General features: G+C 41.6%; 1 protein-coding gene across 2 annotated transcripts; it reads left to right on the top strand.

Annotated features, from left to right (window-relative positions):
• Positions 1 to 317: 317 nt before the first annotated feature.
• Vdac3 (voltage dependent anion channel 3) lies at positions 318 to 18,536 on the top strand. Of its 2 annotated transcripts, XM_070016074.1 has the most exons (10): positions 318 to 534; positions 3,385 to 3,414; positions 4,255 to 4,323; positions 5,692 to 5,741; positions 10,331 to 10,483; positions 12,435 to 12,487; positions 14,688 to 14,915; positions 16,379 to 16,529; positions 17,552 to 17,609; positions 18,008 to 18,536. In XM_070016074.1, exons 3-10 carry the CDS (start codon positions 4,257 to 4,259, stop codon positions 18,097 to 18,099), a joined length of 852 nt encoding a protein of 283 aa, XP_069872175.1. In that variant the 5' UTR covers positions 318 to 534; positions 3,385 to 3,414; positions 4,255 to 4,256; the 3' UTR covers positions 18,100 to 18,536. The 2 variants fall into 2 exon arrangements, with proteins under 2 accessions (XP_069872175.1, XP_069872176.1); XM_070016075.1 differs by lacking the exon at positions 3,385 to 3,414 and having other exon boundaries at positions 321 to 534.
• The last annotated feature ends 4,349 nt before the right edge of the window (positions 18,537 to 22,885 follow it).

Here is a 22,885-nt window from a genome sequence, read left to right as displayed (position 1 = left end):
AATTATAACCTACTGATATCTTCGTGATCTTGATTACGTCATTTTCCCCCCTGGAAGCTTGTTTTCTCATCCTTAGGATGAGGAAAATAAGGATCGTATTCTTGAATTTTAGTCAGTCTGAAATGAAATTCCCATAAAGACCTGCAGAGAATCAAGGACGGTGTGATGCGCAGGAGTCACATCTTCTCTTCGCGCGGTCCCCCGCCCCTCCGTGGCAACTGTAGCTAGGTGCCTCGGGGCGATCTCGCGAGAAGGAGCCCCTGCAAGGCCGCGGTCCCTAGGCCTCTCCCTACCGCCCGCCCGTCCACACCCTCCTGCGCACGCGCCCGCGGAGTCGGACAGTTGGTGGCGAGTGTCGCCGGGCTGCTGAGCTAGGCGCCCGGACCCGCGACTCCGCGGCGCGCTCGCGTTCGGGGGCGGCAGGGCGCGCAGGCGCCGCGGGGGGGAGCGAGGCCGCGCAGGCGCGGACGGCGTTGGTTCGAAGAAGACCTTCTGCGTTGCCCTGGCGGAGCGGGCCGGGCCCTCGGGTTGTAGGTGAGGAGGATGGTGGCGTCGGGCCGGGCGGGGGGAGGAACCGGGGAGTGGTGGGCCGCAGTTGGGCGGAGACCGACAGTGGTAGGCCAACGAGGCCGGGACGGAGAGGCTAACGGGGCGCGGGGCCGGCCCCGCGAGGGACGCTGGCTCCTGCGGGACTGTGCTCGCCGGCGTCGGGGTGGAGCCGCCGCCGCTCCGGCTCTACCACCCGGCCCGCCCTGCGGCCAGGCCCGCTTCCCCAGTGCCAGGCCCGGGGGAAGGGTGGCTCCCGGGGAGGCTGAGTTCCGGAGCCCAGACCCCCTCCCCTCCCTGCCCTACCTGCCGCCCGCACGGGAAAGGGCGGCCGACGGCGGCGGGCGGGGCCGCCCTGGGACCCGCGGGAGGATGCTGGACGAGCAACCCGTGAATCAGAAACTGGGAACAAAAGGGGCTCGTTAAGTGGGAGGTTGTGTAGAGTGGAGTTACCTAGTTTACACCCCCATCACCGCGCGGGTCGAATGCAGCTCGTTGTACAGTGCACGTCTACAAATAAGTGAATTTTGTAGAGCTAACAGAAATGTGTAGTTGTCTCTCGAGTAATGCCGTCTTCGTGTCACCTCTATTTTTGCTTGATCATACCAGCAGTGCATTTGCCCTCTGTATCATGGGCCTGAAAAAGGAAGGTTGAAATGGGCAGAAGTGAGATCAGTAGTAAACTAAGCCAGCTACTTGGCCTGTACTAGTTTTGAAAAATAAAGCGAAATGCTGAATTATCTATATATGGATTCTTATTCATATTTCAGTGTGTGTCTTGTCGGTATGAAAAACCAGACTAAAGCTTTAAACACTTCTTAGTAGATATTAACTCCGTCTCTATACTGACCACCAAACGTGGGGGCTTGTGGCAAAGTTTTAACAGACATCAGCATTGATTGTGATCGTAAAGAGCAATAAAATCAAATTTGAACTGAGAACATGTAAAAAGTCCAGAATTGATCATTTGAGCAATTACGTTGTAAAATAATTGCTCTAGAGGTGAACTGTGCAATCCCCTTAGCTTATTGCAAAGTTTTATTATGGTTTGAGTTAGTACATCTGTGTCACTCTTAGTACCTTTACTGATTTATTTTCTGTGCTGGGAAATCAAACCTAAGGCCCCACACATAGTAAGCAAGCACTCTACCACTGAATTATGCCCCCTGCCCTCTTTTCTTTTACTTTATGTGTGGGTGTGTGCTGGTACTGAAGTGTGAATTCAGAGCTTGGGTGCTGTCCCTGAGCTTTATTGTTCAGGCTGGCATCCTACTCCTTGAGTCACAGCTCTACTTTACAAATTTGCTGGTTGGTTGGAGATAAAGAGTCTTATGGACTTTTCCTGCCCAGGCTGGCTTCGAATTGTGATCCTCAGATTTCAGCCCTCTGAGTAGCTAGGATTATAGCTGTGAGCTACCAGTATCCAGCTCATTTGTGTAATTTTTATATTATACTTTTTCCTCTTAACTTTATGTCATAGTGTCTGCTGTATGTGACAGGTTCAGGGTAAAGCACAGACTCAAAATGAAGTACATCATAGATGTATAGATAAAACTTAGCAGAAGTCTAGGTTAAGACTGGGACTTTTGGGGCTGGGAAGGTGGCTCAGTGGTAGAGCGCTCACCTTGCATGCTCAAAGTCCTGGGTTCGATTCCTCAGCACCACATAAGCAAAAAGAAAAAAGCCGGAAGTGGCGCTGTGGCTCAAGTGGTAGAGCGCTAGCCTTGAGCTGAAGAGCTGAGGGACAGCTCCCAGGCCCAGAGTTCAGGTCCCATGACCGGACCCAAAAAAAAAAAAAAAAAAGACTGGGACTTTTTATAAACAAATAGCTTATTTATTTCAATAGTTTGTATAGATAAATGATTCAGAAATACTAAGCAAAAGGGCTAGCTGAGACTCTGGATTTTTCTGGTATGTAAAATCCTGCTAATAAGACTGCTTGTGGTGGTTCTGTAATTCTTTAGACAGCTTTTGAGTCTGCAACAGGGAATAGATGAGAACTAACTACAAGAAGAGCCTTCCTTTATACAAAGAGGGCAAAGAAGGAATGTTGTGCTCAGTAGCGTTGGTGGCTCTGGAGAATTTGGTGTGAAGGTCATACTGGCAATATAAAAAAGCTGGGTAACTACAGAATAAAGCTAAAGCACCTTGGGTTTTCAATTTAAGTTCATACCATGTTAGGCTCTTTTCTATTTCTGGTTCATGGGTTAAATTACAACACTTTAGAAAGAGTTTTCGAAGAAAGACAATATTCTGGGTAAATATATTCAGTTGTCATAATTTTTTAATTAAAAATTTCAATTAGAGTTGTAAGTTTTTTTTTTTTGAAACAGTACCTTCTTTTGCAGCTCAAACTGGCCTTGAGTTTTTGATCCTCCTGCTTCAGCATCCTGAAAAGCTGGGATTATAGGCACTAACAAGCCCTATCGCCTGGCTTTCCCCCCCCCCCCCCCCTTGGTTAGTTGGTTAGGGGACTTGAAATCAGGGCCTGGGGGTTGTCCCTGAGCTCATTTGCTCAAGACTTGGTGCTCTACCACTTTGAGCCACAGCTCCACTTCTGGTTTTTTGGTAGTTAGAGATAAGAGTCTCATGGACTTTCCTGCCTGGGCTGGCTTTGAACTGTGATCCTCAGATCTCAGCCTCCTGAGTACTAGGATTATAGGTGTTGAGCCACCAGCACTGAGCATGTGGCTTCTTTTTAATGGTGTTGAGAATTGAACCCTAGTGTATATTATGCAGACATTTTGCCACTAAACTATGTTTCCAATTCCAGCCCTGAGGTGTTTGGCTGTATAGTTTTATGGTTTCTTAAAAAGTGTGCTTTGTCTCTCTACACAGCTTTTTGGCTGTTTGACAGGTTTTTCTAAGGTAAGTTTTGCATTTTATTTATAAAGTCAAGTTTATAAAACAAAGCATCTCTTTCAGACTGAGAACTTTGCATTCTTTGGAATTTAATCAGAAAGATAGATGGCCTCTGACTCTCATGAGAAAACTTTTAATTTCTAAAATTCTGGAAAGTTTTTCCAGGACCAGAATGCATTCTTTGAATTCTGATTGCATTAAGTGCATAAATTCAGTGACAGGGAAGAGGCAAAGACTGTGTACCTCTTAGGATCAAAGAGTAAGACATGCAATGAATGAATGTTTTTTGTTTTATTTTCATTTTTGCCAGTCTTGGGCCCTGAACTCTGGGCTTGGGTGTTGTCCTTGAGCTTCTTTTTTTTTTTTTTTTTTTTTGTCGGTCGTGGGGCTTGAACTCTGGGCCTGGGTGCTGTCCCTCAGCTCTTCAGCTCAAGGTGAGCGCTCTACCACTTGAGCTACAGTGCCACTTCTGCTTTTCTGGTGGTTTATTGGAGATAGGAGTCTCACGGTCTTTCCTGCCCGGGCTGGCTTTGAACCGCGATCCTCAGATCTCAGCCTCCTGAGTAGCTAGGATTACAGGTGTGAGCCACCAGCGCCCGGCTCTTGAGCTTCTTTTTGCACTAGCTCTACCACTTGAGCCACAGCTTCATTTCTGGCTTTTTAAAGTAGCTTATTGGAGATAAGAGTCTCATGGACTTTTTGCCTGGGCTGGCTTCATACTTTATTGCCTGGGCTAGCTTTGAACTGCCATCCTCACATCTCAGCCTCCTGAGTAGCTAGGATTACAGGTGTGAGCCACTGGCACCCGGCTAAATGAATATTCTTTTGTTTTCTTTCCTTTAAAAGATATGTGTAACACACCGACTTACTGTGACCTAGGAAAGGCTGCCAAGGATATCTTCAACAAGGGATATGGTAAGTAGGCATTTGAACATTTCCAGGTTAGCCTAAAGAGTTAGTGTTGAAGGCCTACTATGTGTAGGATACTGTTAATAAAATAAGGGTAAATAAATAATCTACTTCCCAGGTCTTAAGGAATAATTAACAGATTATTAGATCATATTCTTTTTTTTTTTTTTGCTGGTTGTGGGGCCTGAACTCTGGGCCTGAGTGCTGCCCCTCAGCTCTTTAGCTCAAGGCTAGTGCTCTACTACTGGAGCCACAGCCCCACTTCTGGCTTTTTCTGTTTATGTGGTGCTGAGGAATTGAACCCAGGGCTTCATGCATGCAAGGCAAGCGCTCTACCACTGAGCCACCTTCCCAGCCCCTAGATTTCATTCTTTAAAAGTATAGTCTCTTACAGCATAACAAGCAATTATGTACAAATACACATGTATATATATGTACATATTTTGTCTGTAACATGAAATAATATATGTATATAACACTTATATATCTTTTGGCTGGCCTTGGGGACAATGAAAGTACTTCCCATATAATTTTTTTTTCAGTTTTCATGAAGGGAAAGATAAAACTATATATATTCTTAGATTTAAATTTATTTTTTTTGCTGCACACATTTGGCTTTTTTTTTTTACTAATATTAATTATATTTTAACTTCGTGTATATATATCATCTGGTAATTTTCATTCTCAGAATTCTTTTTTGGTGCTGGTACTGGTGCTTGATCTCAGAGCCTGGGTGATGTCCCTGAGCTTTTTTGCTCAAGACTGGCACTTGAACCACAGCTTCACATCCAGTTTTTTTGCTGGTTAATTAGAGATAAGAGACTCACTAACTTTCTGGTTGGCTAGTTTTTTTTTTTTTTTTTTTTGGGTCCGGTCATGGGGCCTGAACTCTGGGCCTGGGTGCTGTCCCTCAGCTCTTCAGCTCAAGGCTAGCTCTCTACCACTTGAGCCACGGCACCACTTCCGGCTTTTTACTTTTTGCTTATGTGGTGCTGAGGAATCGAACCCAGGGCCTCATGCATGCAAGGCATGCACTCTACCACTGAGCCACCTTCCCAGCCCCTGGTTGGCTAGTTTTGAACAGAGATTTCCTCATATCTCAGCCTCCTGCTTGGCTAGTATTATAGTTAGAAGCCATTTACTGGCTCATTCTTGAAATGTTTTTCATTTGTTATTTAAAATTTTAAAGTATGTCTTTTTTTCATTTTGATGGGATTTAAAATTGCTCTTGGTTACAGTTCAGTTGGAATTGAACAGGAATACTATGTATTTTCATGTGATGGTACTATGTATTATTTTCATATTTGTTGAGTTAAAAGAAAACTGGAGTGTTACATTTTGTGCATTACTTTGTTTTTGTGTATTTGTATCTAGGGTTTGGCATGGTCAAAATAGATCTGAGAACCAAGTCTTGTAGTGGAGTGGTGAGTACCTAATACATTTTGGTAGATGTAGTGTAATTAACCTAAAGGAACTTGCTTTAAAATCATTGATTCACTATGTGAAGCAGTAGACTTTGGCACTATGTTATCTCCCGTACAGCTTAGTCCTACTCTCACATTTTAGACTATGATGTTGAATTCTGGGGGAGACATTGGTGCCTGTGATATAAAAGTATTCTGCATATTACTCTTAGAAGTTATAGAATATCAATAAAACCCCTTTTATACAATTAGTATGTATAAAAAGCAAGATTATCATATTTCATGAGTATGTATGTGTATTTACATATATGTAGGTGTGTATGTACTAAACTTCTATTTTCCATGGAGAAATGTAGTTAATCTGTTTCTCATGATTAAATGAAATGTAAAAATAAGATACATTTGTACATGTGTGTATATAGGTTTTCTACATTTTTTTTTTTCCTGTCAGTTGTGGAGCTTGAAGGCCAACTTGGTGCTGTCTCTGAGTTATTTTGTTCAAGGCCAGCATTTTGCCATTTTGAGCCAGAGTGCTGATAGAAAGCTGCTTTGTTCTCATAACTCAATGTTACTTCCATGGTTTGGCCCACTGACTACCCTTCTCCCTAGGGGATTTTCCCTAAATTCTCTAGCCCAGTCTCCAGCCCAGAATCTTAATCTAAACATGAAATTCTAATTCCCTACCCCCACCCCAGGTGATAGGCACCTGAATTTCTAGAAGCATATGGGGCAGAAGACTTAATAAAAGTTCCTGGACCTACCAGATCTGTACCATAAACTCAGGAGATTCTGAACACTTGAGCTCCCTGTGACCCTGCCCCCTCACCATGACCCTACTTAAACCCCTCCACCCCTGTTGCCATCTCGCCTGCCTCATGTCTCCTGACTCTTCTCAGGTCACCATGACATCTCTTTTCAACTCCTCATTAAAGTTGATCTGGTCTGTTGAAATCATTTTCTGCTCTTTCTTTATTCTGATACCCTCATGATTCAGTTTCCTAATAAGCACCACTTCCAGTTTTCTGGTAGTTTAATTGGAGTGTCATGGAATTTCCTGCATGGGCTGGCTTTGAATTGGGATCGTCAGATCTCAGCCTCCTGAGTAGCTAGTATTATAGGCATGAACCACCACTGCCTGGCTGTTCTACACTTTTTTTTGTTTTTGGTCATGGGGCTTGAACATTGGGCCTGGGAGCTGTCCATGAGCTCTTCAGCTCAAGGTGAGCATTCTGCGGCTTGACCCACAGTGCCACTTCTGGTTTTCTGGTGGTTAATAGGAGATAAGAGTCTCATAGACTTTCCTGCCCAGGCTGGCTTTGAACTGTGATCCTCAGATCTCAGCCTCCTGAGTAGCTAGGATTATAGGTGTTAGCTATCAGCGCTTGGCTGTTCTATACTTTTAAACTGATGTTTTTAACTTTTTTTCTTAGTGGAAATTAAGAATATGGTAAAGAGGGCTGGGAAGGTGGCTCAGTGGTAGAGTGCTTGCCTTGGTTCGATTCCTCAAGCACCACATAAGCAGAAAAAGCCGAAAGTGGTGCTATGGCTCAAGTGGCAGAGCAGAGCCTAGCCTTGAGCTGAAGAGCTGAGGGACAGTACCCAGGCCCAGAGTTCAGGCCCCACGACTGCTCCCCCCCCCCAAAAGAATATGGTAAAGAATATGTTGACATATTTTCAAGGTATCAGTCATAGACCTTTCAAAAATCTCTGCAAATAGAGCAGTTTTTATTTTTTAAAATTTTTTTTAAAAAATTATTTTTTTTCAGTTGTGGAGTTTGAACTCTGGGCCAGGGAGCTGTCCCTGAGCTCTTCAGCTAAAGGCGAGCAGTCTACCACTTGAGCCACAGTGCCACTTCCTGTTTTCAGGTAGTTAATTGGAGATAAGAGTCTCATGAACTTTCTTGCTTTGGCTGGCTTTGAACTGCAATTCTCAGATCTCAGCCTCCTGAGTAGCTAGGATTACAGGTGTGAGCCACCGGTGCCCAGCTAGAGCAGTTTTTATTAATTCACCTTATTTTCTGATTTCTCCTTATTGGCTGCATTTTTTGTTGGTATTTACTTATTCAAACCATGTGAATTTTATTTTTTAATATAATTTAATTAGAAGGATAAAAAGCATGTGAACCTCCATTGATATTTTGTATTGTATAGAGTACAACCTTGGTTTGTTACTTTCATTCTCTTGGTTTTTCTAGCATAAGTGGATAAATGGAGATACATACATACATACATACATACATACATATATATATATACATATATATATATATACATATATATGCATCTGCCTTATGAAGGTGGGCATATTATGTGTATAATTCTGGTAAAGACTGAAAAGTTATATGCATTTTGATTAGATTTTGAAATTTTTACAAGTTTGTATTACAAAAGTCATCAACTAAATTTTCTCTCCCTATCATGCTGCTGTGGTATGGTAATACTCATTCAGATGGTAAGGAACAAATGCTATTTTTATGCATGTTTTTGTGGTTGCTTGGTTTCTGGTACTGACTTAAAATAAATTTTATTCATTCACATTTCTTAGATTGTATCTAGGTGTTTTTTACTGTATGTTGCCTAATTGACAGTAACGTTTTTGTTGCTTACTGACATTTAATGTAGAGCTAAAAGTGTCATATGTATGTCATAAATGACGTTTTTACCTGATGACATTGTGAAATTAGAACACAACTGAATTAGAACAAAAATGATAATAGCAAGTAAGACATGTTGCCTATTCCATCACCTTAATTTTGTGTTTTCCCAATGACAAAACGAAGATTTATATCTGCTATACTTGTCATAAATGTAGAAATACTCAACACTGGATAGTTGGAGCTACTAAAAAAATTTTTTTCACATTAAAGAATTACTTTAACTGTTAAACATGACTAATATTTTATCAGTTTTTGGTAATGCTTTGCCCTAAGTATGCAGCATGATACTGGTTGAAAGCTTTCTGTAGGGTGTTGATAGAAGATCACAGTCTCCCACTGTTTCATTGCCTGTGGACTAGAGTTGGGCCATGATGTTTAGTAAAGGGAGAGCTCATTTTGTAGGCAGTAAGACAGAACTGCTCAGGTTTGGCAGCTTTTTATTGCTGTTGGCAGTATTTCAGAAATGGGCCAATCAACATGTTTTTTTTTTCCTTCCTTGACAGACATAGATTACCAGTGACAGGTGTTGACTGTTTCCCCCTTCTTGAAGAAGGTCTATTTTTAATTGCTGATGGTCATATGACTGAAAGGACACTTAAATTGGAAGGATATACTTGAGGCATTCCAGGAACTATTTGATAGGCCCATATTAGAAGACCACAGGCTGGTAGAGGGAACTGGGATAAATTAGCCCTCCATTTTATTATGAAAACAGACCATTGTAAATACCGAAATTACTTATGTTGAAAGTTTTGCAGATAGCTTTGGGACAAAAGCAGTGCTTAATGCCACTTTATACTTGATGGTTGTTAAAATGGTAAGCTTTATATTAAATGCATTTTTCCACAGTAAATTTCTGTCTGCCTGTCTTTGTCTATCTTGCAGAGCTGGGGATCAAACCCAAGACCTTTCACAAAGTAGGCAAGCACTGTACCACTATGGTATAGCCCTAGCCCACAAAAATCAAGTTTTAAAAAAGCATCAGGCTGAGGATGTAGCTCAATGGTACAGTACTTACCTGGTGTGTGTAAGTACTCTGTTTGATCCATAGTGAAACAAACAGAATGAGATGATAGTGTTTGGGGTTTTGTGGATCTCTAAATTTGATAGTTGTGTGAAATGTATTACAGAGATCATCTCTGTAGGCCATCAAAGAAAAATACTTAAGAAAGATGTTTAAGTATTTTTGTCTTTTTAGAAAAGACATTTGTTTATAGAAATATTTTTCTACTAGCTGGGTGCTGGTGGCTCATGCCTATAATCCTAGCTACTGAAGAGGCTGTAATCTGAGAATTGTGGCAGGAAAGTCCATTAGAAAGCCCACCAGAAAACTGAAAGTGGAGCTGTGACTCCCAGTGGTAGAGCACTAGCCTTGGGCAGAAAAGCTCAGGGATAGGGACCTGGCCCTGAGTTCAAGCCACACGACCAACAAAAATATATATGAATTTTTTCTGCTAAAGAAAAATATAGGGCTGGGAAGGTGGCTCAGTGGTAGAGCGCTTGCCTTGCATGCCTGAGGCCCTGAGTTTGATTCCTTAGCACCACATAAGCACAGAGAAAAAAGCCAGAAGTGGTGCTGTGGCTCAAGTGGTAGAGCTGTAGCCTTGAGCTGAAGAGCTGATGGACAGCGCCCAGGCCCAGAGTTCAGGCCCCACGACCAGACCCCCCCCCCAAAAAAAAAAAAAAAAAAAGAAAAAAATATATCCAGTGATAGTGAATGGAAAAATAAATATCAACCTTAGAGTGAAGTAATAGAAAGATGTAAAACTAGTTAAAATATTTAGAAAGAGAAAAAACAGGAACTGTGGTACTGTAGAGAAAGGGCTGTTGTGAAAAGTAAATTGTATTGGTTTCTGATGCAGTTGAACACTGCTTTGTAAGTGTTTTCTATTTTGTGGGATTATTTTAAAGTGATTTTTTTTTTCTTACCAGGAATTTTCTACTTCTGGTCATGCATATACTGATACAGGGAAAGCGTCAGGCAATCTAGAGACCAAGTATAAGGTCTGTAACTATGGACTTACCTTCACCCAAAAATGGAACACAGACAATACTCTTGGGACAGAGATCTCTTTGGAGAATAAGGTAAGAGAAACTATTAGAACTCACAGTTCATTATCTCTGGCACAAATGGAATGATGATTAAGCCTAAAATGTAATCTGAATGAGATCTTACAATCCTATATATTAGCTGTATTTCTTCTCTGTATGGGGCGTGTGTGTGTGTGGGGGGGGGTGTGGGTGTGTGTGGGTGTGTGTGGGTGTATGTGTGTGTCTTGTTTCTAGAAAATAAGACTTTGATTGTGAGTATGCTGGCACATTGCATCTTTGTTCTGACCAGTATTTATTCTGTTACATAGCTAAATCTCTCCTGAATAAAATACACTATTTATAGTAAGCTTAGTTTTATGAACATTGCAAAATTGGCTCTATAGAAAATTGTTCCTAAAATTCTTTAATGTTTTCAAGGAGAAAATATATTAGCAGATTCTTGTCAGGTGCTCACTGTGTACAGGGCACTGTTATTTAAGGTATGTCTGTATACTCATTGGCAAATGTAGATAATAAACAGGTTCACCTGAATAAGTTGTCTTATTAAGGATTGGGTTTTATTAAGGGATAGCAAGTTTATTATTATTTTCTTCTGATCGTGCAGCTTGAACTCAGGGTCTAGATACTGTTCCTGAGCTTTTTTTTTTTTTGGCTGGTCCTGGGGCTTGAACTCTGGGCCTGGCATCTGTTCCTGAGTCTCTCTTACTCAAGGATAGTGTTCTACCACTTGAGCCACAGCCACATTTCTGGCTTTTTCTGAGTAGTTTATTGGAGATAAAAGTCTCATGGACTTTCCTGCCCAGGCAGGCTGGCTTTGAACTGTGATCCTCAGATCTCAGCCTCCTGAGTAGCTAGGATTACAGGCATGAGCCACCGGGGCCTCGAGCTTTTTATAGAATATTTTTTATAGGAATATTTTTCTGCTAGCTGGGTGCTGATGGCTCATGCCTGTAATCCAGCTACTCAGGAGGCTCCAAAAGAGCTACTCTACCACTTGAGGCACAGCTCCACTTCTGGCTTTTTGCTGGTTGACTGGAGTTAAGAGTCTTATAGACTTCCTGCCTGGGCTGGCTTTGAACTGTGATCCTCAGATCTCTGTCTTCTGAGTCTTTAGGATTGATTAAAGGTGTGAGCCACCAGGTGCTGGTGGCAAGATTATTTGTCATGGAGAATTCTGTTCTTTTTGCACTGTAGTGTATGTTACTTGCTGTAATAGGATTTAGTGTATATGTTGTAACCTCCCTTCTTTTTGTGCCATTACTGGGACTTGAACTCAGGGCTTTATGTTCTCACTTCATCTTTTCACCCAAGGCAAGTGCTCTGCCACTTGAGCCCCAGCTACACTCTTGGCTTTTTGGTGGTTAATTGGAAATAAGAGTGTCACAACTTTCCTGCTTGGGCTAGCTTTTTGCTGTGATTCTCAGGTCTTATCTCCCAGGGATAAGCCATTTTTCCTTTTGAGAGGAAAAATACCCAACACACCTGAGGGGTCTGAGTTCCCAGGCTAATCTAGAACTCCTGGGTTTAAGGGTTGTTCTTCTTCTTTTTCTTTTTTTTTTTTTTTTTTTTTTGGGTCCAGTCGTGGGGCCTGAACTCTGGGCCTGGGCGCTGTCCCTCAACTCTTTAGCTCAAGGCTAGCACTCTACCACTTGAGCCACAGCACCAACTGGCTTTTTTTCTTTTTGCTTATGTGGTGCTGAGGAATCGAACCCAGGGCCTCAAGCATGTAAGGCAAGCGCTCTACCACTGAGCCACCTTCCCAGCCCCCTAAGGGTTCTTCTTAAATCATTAGGAGTCTGAGGATGAGGGGAGGAGTTAAGGGGATAGGGAAAGATTGGAGGTAATTATTTGTAATTTAATATGTAGCTCTTTCTTTTTTTGGTGATGTTACCGAAGTAGTCAGGAAACTTAAAATTTGTTTTTTCTTTTTTGAGTCAAAAGATTGAAAATTACTAATTGTTAATTTTAAATCTTTGTTTTTCAGTTGGCTGAAGGGTTGAAACTGACTCTTGATACCATATTTGTACCGAACACAGGGTAATTATCCAAGCCCTATTTCCTTAATTGTTTTGAAGCCTTAGAGCTTAATGTTTTATAACAGACTTGCAATAAAAAGTATAGAGGTAGGAGAACTCAGGAGACTGCTGTTAGAAACACTGAAACCCATGTAACGATAGAGTGTCCCCCATTTGAAAATTGAACAAATGAACAAGAATTTATAAATCTATTCCAGAGAAGCACACCATATAAAAGGTCTAAGATCTCGAAAATCTGCGTCCATAGCAATATCCTAAGTTTCCTAAAGATTGAGGGATGTAGTATTCTGCTGAGAAGGTAGTTTCTTAGGAGTGTAATCTAGACATATAACACTGTCACCTATGGGGTTTCTTTAGCCTTTATAAAACCACCCTGCACCTCAGTGTGTTTCCTCATGAAAATCGGGGATTGTGTCATGTCCTATCGTCTTGACATAGTCCCTACTGTATGAAGGATGGAGTGTGTAAATGCATATATATAACGACAACAAGTTATATAACAACAAGTTCTATCACTTTTTTTCTTTTTGGTCAGGTACCAGGGCTTGAACTTTTTTTTTTTGGTCAGTCGTGGGTCTTGAACTCTGGGCCTGGGTGCTGTTCCTCAGCTCTTCAGCTTTGAGCCACAGTGCCACTTCTGGTTTGGAGATAGAGTCTCACAGCTGGGCTGGGAAGGTGGCTCAGTGGTAGAGTGTTTGCCTTGCATGCCTGAAGCCCTGGGTTCGATTCCCCAGCATCACATAAGCAAAAAAAAGAAAAAACGCCAGAAGTGGCACTGTGGCTCAAGTGGTAGAGTGCTAGTCTTGAGCTGAAGAGCTGAGAGACAGTGCCCAGGCCCAGAGTTCAGGCCCCACGACTGGACCCCCAAAAAAAAAGAGTCTCACGGCTTTTCCTGCCTGAGCTGGCTTTGAACCGCGATCCTCAGATTTCAGCCTCCTGAGTAGCTAAGAGTACAGGCGTGAGCCACCTGTGCCAGGGCTTGAACTTTTGTACCTCCATATTCTTCTCAAAAAATGTACTTCTCTCCATAATAGATTAATAGTGTACTTTGGGTGTTACTCTTTGTGGTATTTGGGAACATTTAAAGAGATCTGATTTTGTGTGTGCGTATGCACATGCACGCGCACGCTGGTCTTGGGGCTTAAATTCAGGGCCTGTGCTATGTCCCTGAGCTTTTTGTGCTCAAGGTTAGTGCTCTACCACTTGAGCCATAGTTTTACTTCCAGTTTTTTTTTTTTTTTTTTGCTGCTTAATTGGAGATAAGAGTCTCACAGGACTTTCCTATCTAGGCTGGCTTCTAACTGTGATCCTCAGATCTCAGTCTCCCAAGTAGCTAGGATTACAGACATGAGCCACTGGTGCCCAGCAAGTTCTGATTTCTTATATATCTAAACATACATTTCCAGATTATTAATTTGGCACTAAAGCATCTTACTTTTTTTATATAAATACATTTGACAATGCTATATATACTTATGGGGTGATACTCAGTGTTTCAATACATTTGAATATTGTATAATGTTCAAATCAAGATTAGCCTATCCAAAGCTAGGTGCTGGTGGCTCATGCCTGTAATCCTAGCTACCCAGGAGGCTGAGATCTGAGGATCACGGTTCAAAGCCAGCCCAGGCAGGAAAGTCCGTGAGACTCTTATCTTCAATTAACCACTAGAAAACCGAAGTGGAGCTGTGGCTCAAGAGGTAGAGTGCTCGCCTTGAGCTGAAGAGCTAAGGAACAGCTCCTAGGCCCAGAGTTCAAGCCCCACAACCGACATTCATCTTTTTTATGTGTGTGTAGTGAAAACCTTCAAATTCTTTCTAGCTTTTTTGAGTTATACAGTTCATAATCTGTATTTGTCTCTACCATACAACAAAACATTAGAACTTATGTTTCGAGTCTTAACTATAACTTAGTACCCACTGACCATCCTGTTTCTCCAAGTTTATGTCTTCAGGAAATTATCAGATACCTTATTAATTGGGCTTATAGTGAGGAATATATAGTAATAGTATATCCACTTCTAATCTTAATCTTATTTTAGAGCTAATCTTATTTTAGAGCTAACTCATGTGAAACATTTTTACCAAATATATGCCATCTACCAAAATAATACTTACAATGGAAGAATGAGTCTTCGTATAAAGATTCTATAATAGAAACTCATTTTTGTTCTCATTGTTCTTTTTTTTTTTTTTTAATAGGAAGAAGAGTGGGAAATTGAAGGCCTCTTATAAACGGGATTGTTTCAGTCTTGGCAGTAATGTGGATATAGATTTTTCTGGACCAACCATCTATGGCTGGGCTGTGTTGGGTTTTGAAGGTTGGCTTGCTGGCTATCAGATGAGTTTTGACACAGCCAAATCCAAACTGTCTCAGAATAATTTTGCCCTGGGCTACAAGGCTGCAGACTTCCAGCTGCATACTCATGTGTAAGTGTAATTCAGTATAGCCGGGCAGTTTCTCCCAATTTCTGGTCATAAGCATGTTGAGAATGTCAGAGTGATGGTAATATACTTTGGTAGGTACCCAGCTTTGCTGTGCTCACTGGTTTTTAATTTTTTTTATTATTTTTTTTTATGTCAGTCATGGGGCTTGAACTCAGGTCTTAGATGCTGTCTCTGAACTATTTTTCAAGATTAGTAATCTACCACTTGAGCCACAGCTCCATTTCTGGCTGTTTTGTTATGTTTTTGGTGGTTAATTGAAGGTGTAAGAGTCTTTTGGACTTTCCTGTCCAGGCTGGCTTCCAACTATAATTCTCTCATCTTAGCCTCCTAAGTAGCTAGGATTACAGGCCTGAGCCACTGATGTCTGGCTTGCTGACAAAGCAAAGCATTATCAGAAAGCTTGTGCATTGAGTTCATTGTATTGTGCTACTGGTAGTTACTGGCCTCAGCCTTCTCCAGACTTTGGGAAGCTCTAGAATTTCTAGAAATGCCCCAGGGCATACATTACTCCTGATAAAAGGGACCTTTTAGAGATACTCTGCTTCCTGTGGTTTCTACATGTTGACCACTAAGAACACTCACCAAATTGATTTGAGTTTCCTGGAGTATGCCCAGTAATTCTGTGGAGGCTTTTAGGTATCTTTGATGAGAATCCAGCTATCCCTATTGCATGTAGAAGTTACAAGAGTCCTCTAAGCTGTCCTGAGTTCCAGTTACTCAGGTTGTATTCTGTTGGCTGAGTGAACTTGAACTTTTAAATTGTATTTTATCACTTGGCCTATTGGACACAGCAGCTATACTAGGAAGCAGAAGCAAAGAGCAAGTTGTATGTTTCTGAAATCTGGCAGACTGCTCTCCTTTAGATAGGTGCCAATTGATTTATGATGCTAGAGCAAAGTCACCCAGTGGTATATAAACAATGGTATCAAAAGGGAAGAAATGCTATTACTAGGAAAAACATTGGATACTTCAGAGCAGTAATTGAGGTATCCTACAGCAACACCTTTGGGTATTGTAAGGAATTTGCTTTCTCATTTGAAGAGTATGTTGTTAGTAAGATCCAGCATTACCTTATTTATATACTTTTGCTTCTCTGTTTTTGCAGAATCCTTATTGAATTCTACTTGAAGTATTTTAATTCTGTAAAAGAGAACTATAGATCATATTTACCTGAAGTGTCTGAATAATTAAAACATGTCTAAGTAATTTTACATTATACAGAGGAACCAAGTAAATAAATTAAGTGCTTATATTTTTTAATTCGATATTTATAAGTTGCTTCGTGGGATTTCATTTGTTTAGTAGCTGTTTATGCTGGAAGTTTACTTAAATCTGTAGTTGCAAAGTGGAATCTCTGTTTAAATAACCTTAGAATTTATTTCCTTGTCATAAGGAAGAATGGTACAGACTAATATTTATGGCTGTTTCTTACTCCATGAGAACAGGAATGATGGCACTGAATTTGGAGGCTCCATCTACCAGAAAGTTAATGAGAAGATTGAAACATCAATAAATCTTGCATGGACGGCTGGTAGCAACAATACCCGTTTTGGCATTGCTGCTAAATACAAGCTGGATTGTAGAACTTCTCTATCTGTAAGAATATGCTTCCAGATTGGATCTGCTCTTAGATTTTCATCCAGTTGTAAATGAATGTTGAGATATAGTTGTGGTTTCATGTTTTTTTATTAACTCTAATGAGCTAACTCATTAAGCATTAACATAACTGAAGTTTTTTTTATGCCTAAAGCAAAAAATGTGGGTTCTAGCCCTAGTCCCATTTATTTGACTGTGGTCTGAACTTATGATATAAGTTATCCATTTGGCCTCAGCATTTTCTTACTTAAAAACTCATAGGATTAGGTTATTTATGTCTATAACTATCATGATTCTTACTAATATTAATAGAATTGAACCCTTAAATATCAGGTACTGTGCTAAGGTTTTTCATGTATTATTTCATCTTCACAAATTTCTTCATGTGGTGAAAAGTGTTAATGCTCATCCAGGATTTCCTGAGGCTTAGAAACTAGGTTAAGACCAGTAGTAACTAACAATGCCAAGATTTGGACCCTTTTTTTCCTCTGTCAAAGATCATATACTGGCATCTCAAAGAATTTGATACACAGGGTGTTTATGCTTTAAAATTTTACTTAAGGACTTTAAAAGGTGTATTATTCTCACAGTTCCTACCTTTCCTACGAGTCTTATTGACGTAGGATTTATCTTTTTTTTTGGTTGGTCATGGGGCTTGAACTCTGGGCTTGGGTGCTGTCCCTGCGCTCTTCAGCTCAAGGTGAGCGCTCTACCACTTGAGCCACAGCGCTACTTCCGTTTTTTTTGTGGTTTATTGGAGTAAGAGTCTCACCGACTTTCCTGCCTGGGCTGGCTTTGAACCTTGATCCTCAGATCTCAGCCTCCTGAGTAGGATTACAGGCTTGAGCCACCGGCGCCTGGCTTTAGGATGTATCTTTTATCTATTCAGTTTTCAGTTTCAGTAATTCTAGATTGAACTCAAGGTGCTTTTTAGCTTAGGAAACTTTATGTGTGAAATAGTGGTTTTTTGGACTTTTAAATTATGAAATTGATTGTTTTCTATTTCCATCTCTTAATCTTAGGCTAAAGTAAATAATGCCAGCCTGATTGGACTGGGTTATACTCAGACTCTTCGGCCAGGTATGTAAGGGGATTAGGATAGAGAGTGGTAGAAGAATAATGAGATTAATTTAGAACAGCTTACAATAACCATGGGACCTTGACTCAGATTGTTTTATAGCAGACTGTTTTGATTTTTCAGGCAGAAAGTCTGAGAATTTAGAAAGTCTGAATATTCCTGTATATAATCAAGATGAGCTTACTATTGCCTTGGAGTTTGCTGCCCACTCATTAATACTAACCTCCAAATGTAATTCTTTGTGATACTTTACTCATTATAGACCAGAGATTTCTTTTAGATAGTCTCTGCTGGTTTAGTGTAGCTTATTTTAGCCATTGACTTTACTCAGAATTTCTAGAGAATTTTAGTCTGGTTATAATACTGACTGTAAGTGATTTTGGTGTTTTCTTCTTTCCAGGAGTCAAACTGACCCTATCAGCGTTAGTCGATGGGAAGAACTTCAACGCAGGAGGGCACAAGGTTGGGTTGGGATTTGAACTGGAAGCCTAGGTTGATTTTTGAGTAAAGCAGCAGATTTGTCCCTACAAGTGAAGAGAAATGAACCCACTATGTTTTGGCCTTAAAAATTCTTCTGTGAAATTTCAAGAGTGTGAACTTTTTATTCTTCCAAAGAATTGTAATCCTTCTTACACTGAAGTCTAGAGATTACAAGTCCATCTTAAGGGAGGTCCTTGAAGGCATGCCTGGAAGTTGTCATGTTTGTGCCACATTTCAATTGAGTTGTGCAGTGTTAATTTAAATGTGTTCCTCAGCGACAATGTAGTGTCATGTTAAAGGAAGTGACCCGACCCTCCAGTTTGCACATCACGCCCTGCATGTCCCACACTTTCTCATGACCTTTTCATACATTGGTCTCTGTGCTATAGTGGAATCTTTGGTTTTGCATCAGAGTAAAATAAAATAAACCCATCACATTTGGAACATAACTGCTTATCTGATTTACTAGTGGTAGATTTTTAAAAATATTTGATGTGATTTGTTTTGAGAAATAATTTCTCAGGTGGGGCTCATGTTTGAAGTGGTATGTCTCAAATAGTTGCGCTACTGACTGTCCCTTGCTCTTCTGTTTCCCACCCTGCTCTGTGAGGGCAGAGCAGTACCTCTGAGAAAACCTGGATTCCTATTGCGGGGTGCTAGTGAGTGTCACACTGACAGTGTTACAGAGCTGCTGAGAAGGCTTGCTCCAGGGTGTGAGTTTGTGAGATGAGGCAATGGGGGATATAGGAAAGGGAAGAGATATGGATAGAATGAGGTCATAATGGGGTACAAGAAGAAACATCTGGCTTTTCCAAGTCTTCAGGAAAGGAGGTTCTACGATTTGAACTCAGGTCCTTGAGCTTGCTGGTCCATACTTCCAGCCCTGGTTTTTTGTTTTTTCTTTTTGCTGGTTACTTTTGGGATAGGATCTTGTTTTCCTGCCCAGAAGAGTGCACCTGGGTGCATCCTACCAGTGTTAGGTTTCCCATTATGGCTAGGATAGCAGGCATGTGCTCTGCACCTAGCTTTCAGTTAAGGCATTCTCATGAAATTTCCTACCTGGGCTAGCCTTGAACTATGATCCTTCCAATTTCAAACTCCAAAGTAGCTTTCTTCAGTCCAGTGTGGTTAAGGCTAAGGGAGAGAAATAATGAGGACAGACTAAAGAGCTATCTTTGAGGCTGATTGTTACTTATAACCTAAATGAGATAAAGATTGTTGTATGTTTGCATTTTCTTCCCTTATGCTTTCTTATAGATGATTTAATTGTTAATTCAGAGTCAAAGAGCCACATTTTTGTACAAGAATCCAAATAGGAATTTAAGTATTAAAGTGCAGGCTGGCTAGGAATGTACTGAGTGTCCTCATCACTGAAGGAGCCACTAGGTTGAAAGGAAGCCCATGACTTGTGTCCACATACAATGTCGCCAGCATGAAATAATAACTGCAACCCTGAGTCCAGGAGTCTACAAGAAGTGTCCCAAAGCAGAACACCTCTGTGGTGTCTCATAGCTCCTCTGCCCACCTGAAACAGGCCCACACTGCCCACATGCGCTTCCCTCCCTCACTGACCTACTCCAGCTCTCCTCTACATCTCCCCTCCTCCCCCTTCCTGGCTAAGCTGAGGAGCTGCTATGATCACAGCCATCTGACTTCATGTTTTCAATTGATCTAGCACCCCAATCTCTACCACAGCCAGTGAGTTTGGCATCTTGGAGCAAAATGTGACATGTATATGTGTATGTATTTAATGATAGGGTGCTGTTTTGAGTCAGTGCCTCTTACAAATTTGCATCAAGGGAATAATCAGAGATGCACAAGGTTTATGAGTAAAGTTACTCAGTTCAGTGCTCTTTGAAATGGTAAAAAGTTGATAATCAAGTGTGCATCAGTAGGGCATTGGTTAAATAATCAGCTATTACAAATCATGTTTCTGAAATGTATAATGTTAAATAGAAGACAAGGTAAAAATGAACTTGTATTTTTAAAAAATATATTTGCAAATACAGGACTGTAATTTAAAAATGTTAATATTCATTATGTTAAAGAAGTAGAATTATACTTTTTTTTTTTGCCAGTCCTGGGGCTTGAACTCAGGGTCTGGGCATGTTGATGAGCTGCTTTTGCTCAAGGCTAGCACTCTACCACTTGAGCCACAGTGCCACTTCCGGCTTTTTCTGTTTATGTGGTACTGAGGAATTTAACCCAGGGCTTCATGCATGCTGGGCAAGCACTCTACCACTGAGCCACATTCACAAACTAGAATTAGAAATTTTAGTTTGTACTTTACTAAATGTTTCCAGTTTTTTTGTTTTGTTTTTTTTGGTCAGTCGTGGGCTTGAACTCTGGGCCTGGGCGCTGTCCCTCAGCTCTTCAGCTCAAGGCGAGTGTTCTACCACTTGAGCTACAGCGCCACTTCCGGTTTTCTGGTGGTTTATTGGAGATAGGAGTCTCAGTCTTTCCTGCCCCTGCTGGCTTTGAACCGCGATGTTCAGATCTCAGCCTCCTAAGTAGCTAGGATTACAGGCGTGAGCCACCAGCGCCCAGCTATATTTCCAGTTTTTTAAATTGGAATTTATGCCATGTTTAGGAGGAAACCCTCTATCAAGTGTCTCTAAGACAGAGGCCCTGGGGTAGCACAACAGGCAGCAAGTCCATCTGTGAGGGGGCCTGGGCCCAAGGCAGTAGCCAAGGATAAAGCATCACTTCCCTCTTGCTATTCTTGAGAGAGATAGAGAAGAGTACTGGTGTTACTTTTTGGAAATTTAATAGGCCTGAGGTTATTGAATGAGATTTTTATTTTGTTATAAAAGTTAATATGATGGGGCTGGGAAGGTGGCTCAGTGGTAGAGCGCTTGCCTTGCATGTCTGAGGCCCTGGGTTCGATTCCTCAGCACCACATAAGCAAAGAGAAAAAAGCTGGAAGTGGCGCTGTGGCTCAAGTGGTAGAGCGCTAGCTTTGAACTGAAGAGCTGAAGGACAGCGCCCAGGCCCAGAGTTCAGGCCCCACGACCGGACTCCTCCCCCTCCCCCCCAAAAAAAGTTAATATGATGTAGTAAATATTCTATCTGCATGTGACCAAGAAGGCATCATGGTCCATTTCTAGTCCACCTTCACATTCTGAGTATCTGCTCAAAGGATAGAGTTTCAAAGTTTCATTTGGTCATGAAATGTCCTTGGAAATTTGCTGCTGCTTGGCTGAGCCTCAGATTCGAGAACATGTATAGCAGGAGTTCTAAGAGTTGTAGCTATTTCTCTGTCATCCAATGTCATGTACACGTGTTTGAGGATGGGTGTGTTGTGGTAGGCCATCCTTCAGTTTAACCTGACCTTTGGTGGTGCATGCATGCCACTCTGTTCTGCTGCCTTTGCTGGTTTCCCCCTTTTTGTTCTCAGATACTGGTGTTCTCACTTAGGTACTGGCATTCAGGTTCTGTCCTCACCTTTGCTAGCTGTGCAACCTAGTTCTCCATGTGTATGCTTGTGGGAAGCACTTTTCCAACTTTGATCTGTTGCTCTGCTGCTCCTCTGGGTCCTTTTCATTACCTGTCCCGAATGGCGTGGCAGGGGTAATGTGCTCTGAGAGCAACTGACTCCAACACCTCCAGCTCATTCTTCCAGAGTGATTAGGGCAGTCTACTTCTTTTCTATGGTGTTCAGGAGTCTGTGATCCAGGCATGTGGACAAGGTAGATTAGTGTGTATGTGCTTTGAGTTGTAGTCCCTACCTTGTTGCGGAAGTTTTGTTTGTCTACTTAAAGCATGAGTCCAAATCTTAAGGTGGCATGGCAAGTGGGATGTCCTCTGATCCTTCTTCCTGGTGAGCCACACATACTACTCTGGCTTTGACCACCACTGCTTTCCTGAAGTCTGCCTACATCAGAGAAGTTCCTCCTGACCACCAGACCCTCATTTCAAATTGCCTGTCAGATGTTCTTCGGATGTCCAGAGCCAAAAATGAATGTGTGTCATCCATGCCCACTCTGCATGTGCATCTCACATTTCTACCTTTGCTCTGGGAACTTCCTGACCTCCCATAGTAACTCATCAGCTTCTCCCCAGGGCTGCGGCTCTCTGGAAATGCCTTCAGGATGACACTACTTTGCTATTTCTTTCTTGCCTCTCAACCCCACGAATACTGAGTTTCTAGTCAGGTCCATGCTAGGTGCCATAGGAGTAGTATGCACTCTGGATGTTTGCTGAACAAATGGTGGCAGATGACTCTGGTTTAGCTTCCTAGGACAACACATCTCTGCAAGGAAATTATAGCTCCCCACGATGATCTATGTATATGTAATTCACAACCATTTTGTGTGTGTGTGTGTGTGTGTGTGTGTGAAAGAGAGAGAGAGAGAGAGAGAGAGGAGAGAGAGATATGGGGCTTGACTCAGGGCTCTACCACTTGAGCCACAGCTCTACTTCCAGGTTGTTTTTTTTTTGGGGGGGGGTGGCGGTTAGAGTTAAGAGTCTCATGAGCTGCCTGCCCACACTGGTTTTGAACCATGATCTTCAGATCTCAGCCTCCTGAGTAGCTAGGATTATAGGCATGAACCATGGGCACCTGGGTCTCAAAACCTTTCTTGCAACTCTGCATTATGTTAGAATTTTGTTATTTCTCTGCTATTTAAAAGGTTCTGAAGATAAAATTGCAACTGAGCTTGACACCACTAGGTGTCACTGTTGGTTACTGTCAAACAAATGGAATAGCAGTACCTAGTCTGTTTTCTGCCCTTTTGATCTTTTTCCTTTCCCTAGACCCTCTAGTTTGGAGTATCAGACTCGGGATTACATTTAATCT

The sequence above is a fragment of the Dipodomys merriami genome, unplaced genomic scaffold (genome assembly GCF_024711535.1).
Source record: "Dipodomys merriami isolate MVZ:Mamm:240054 unplaced genomic scaffold, mDipMer1.0.p SCAF_12, whole genome shotgun sequence".
Classification (NCBI taxonomy): domain Eukaryota; kingdom Metazoa; phylum Chordata; class Mammalia; order Rodentia; family Heteromyidae; genus Dipodomys; species Dipodomys merriami.
This window is presented reverse-complemented; position numbering and strand designations above follow the sequence as displayed.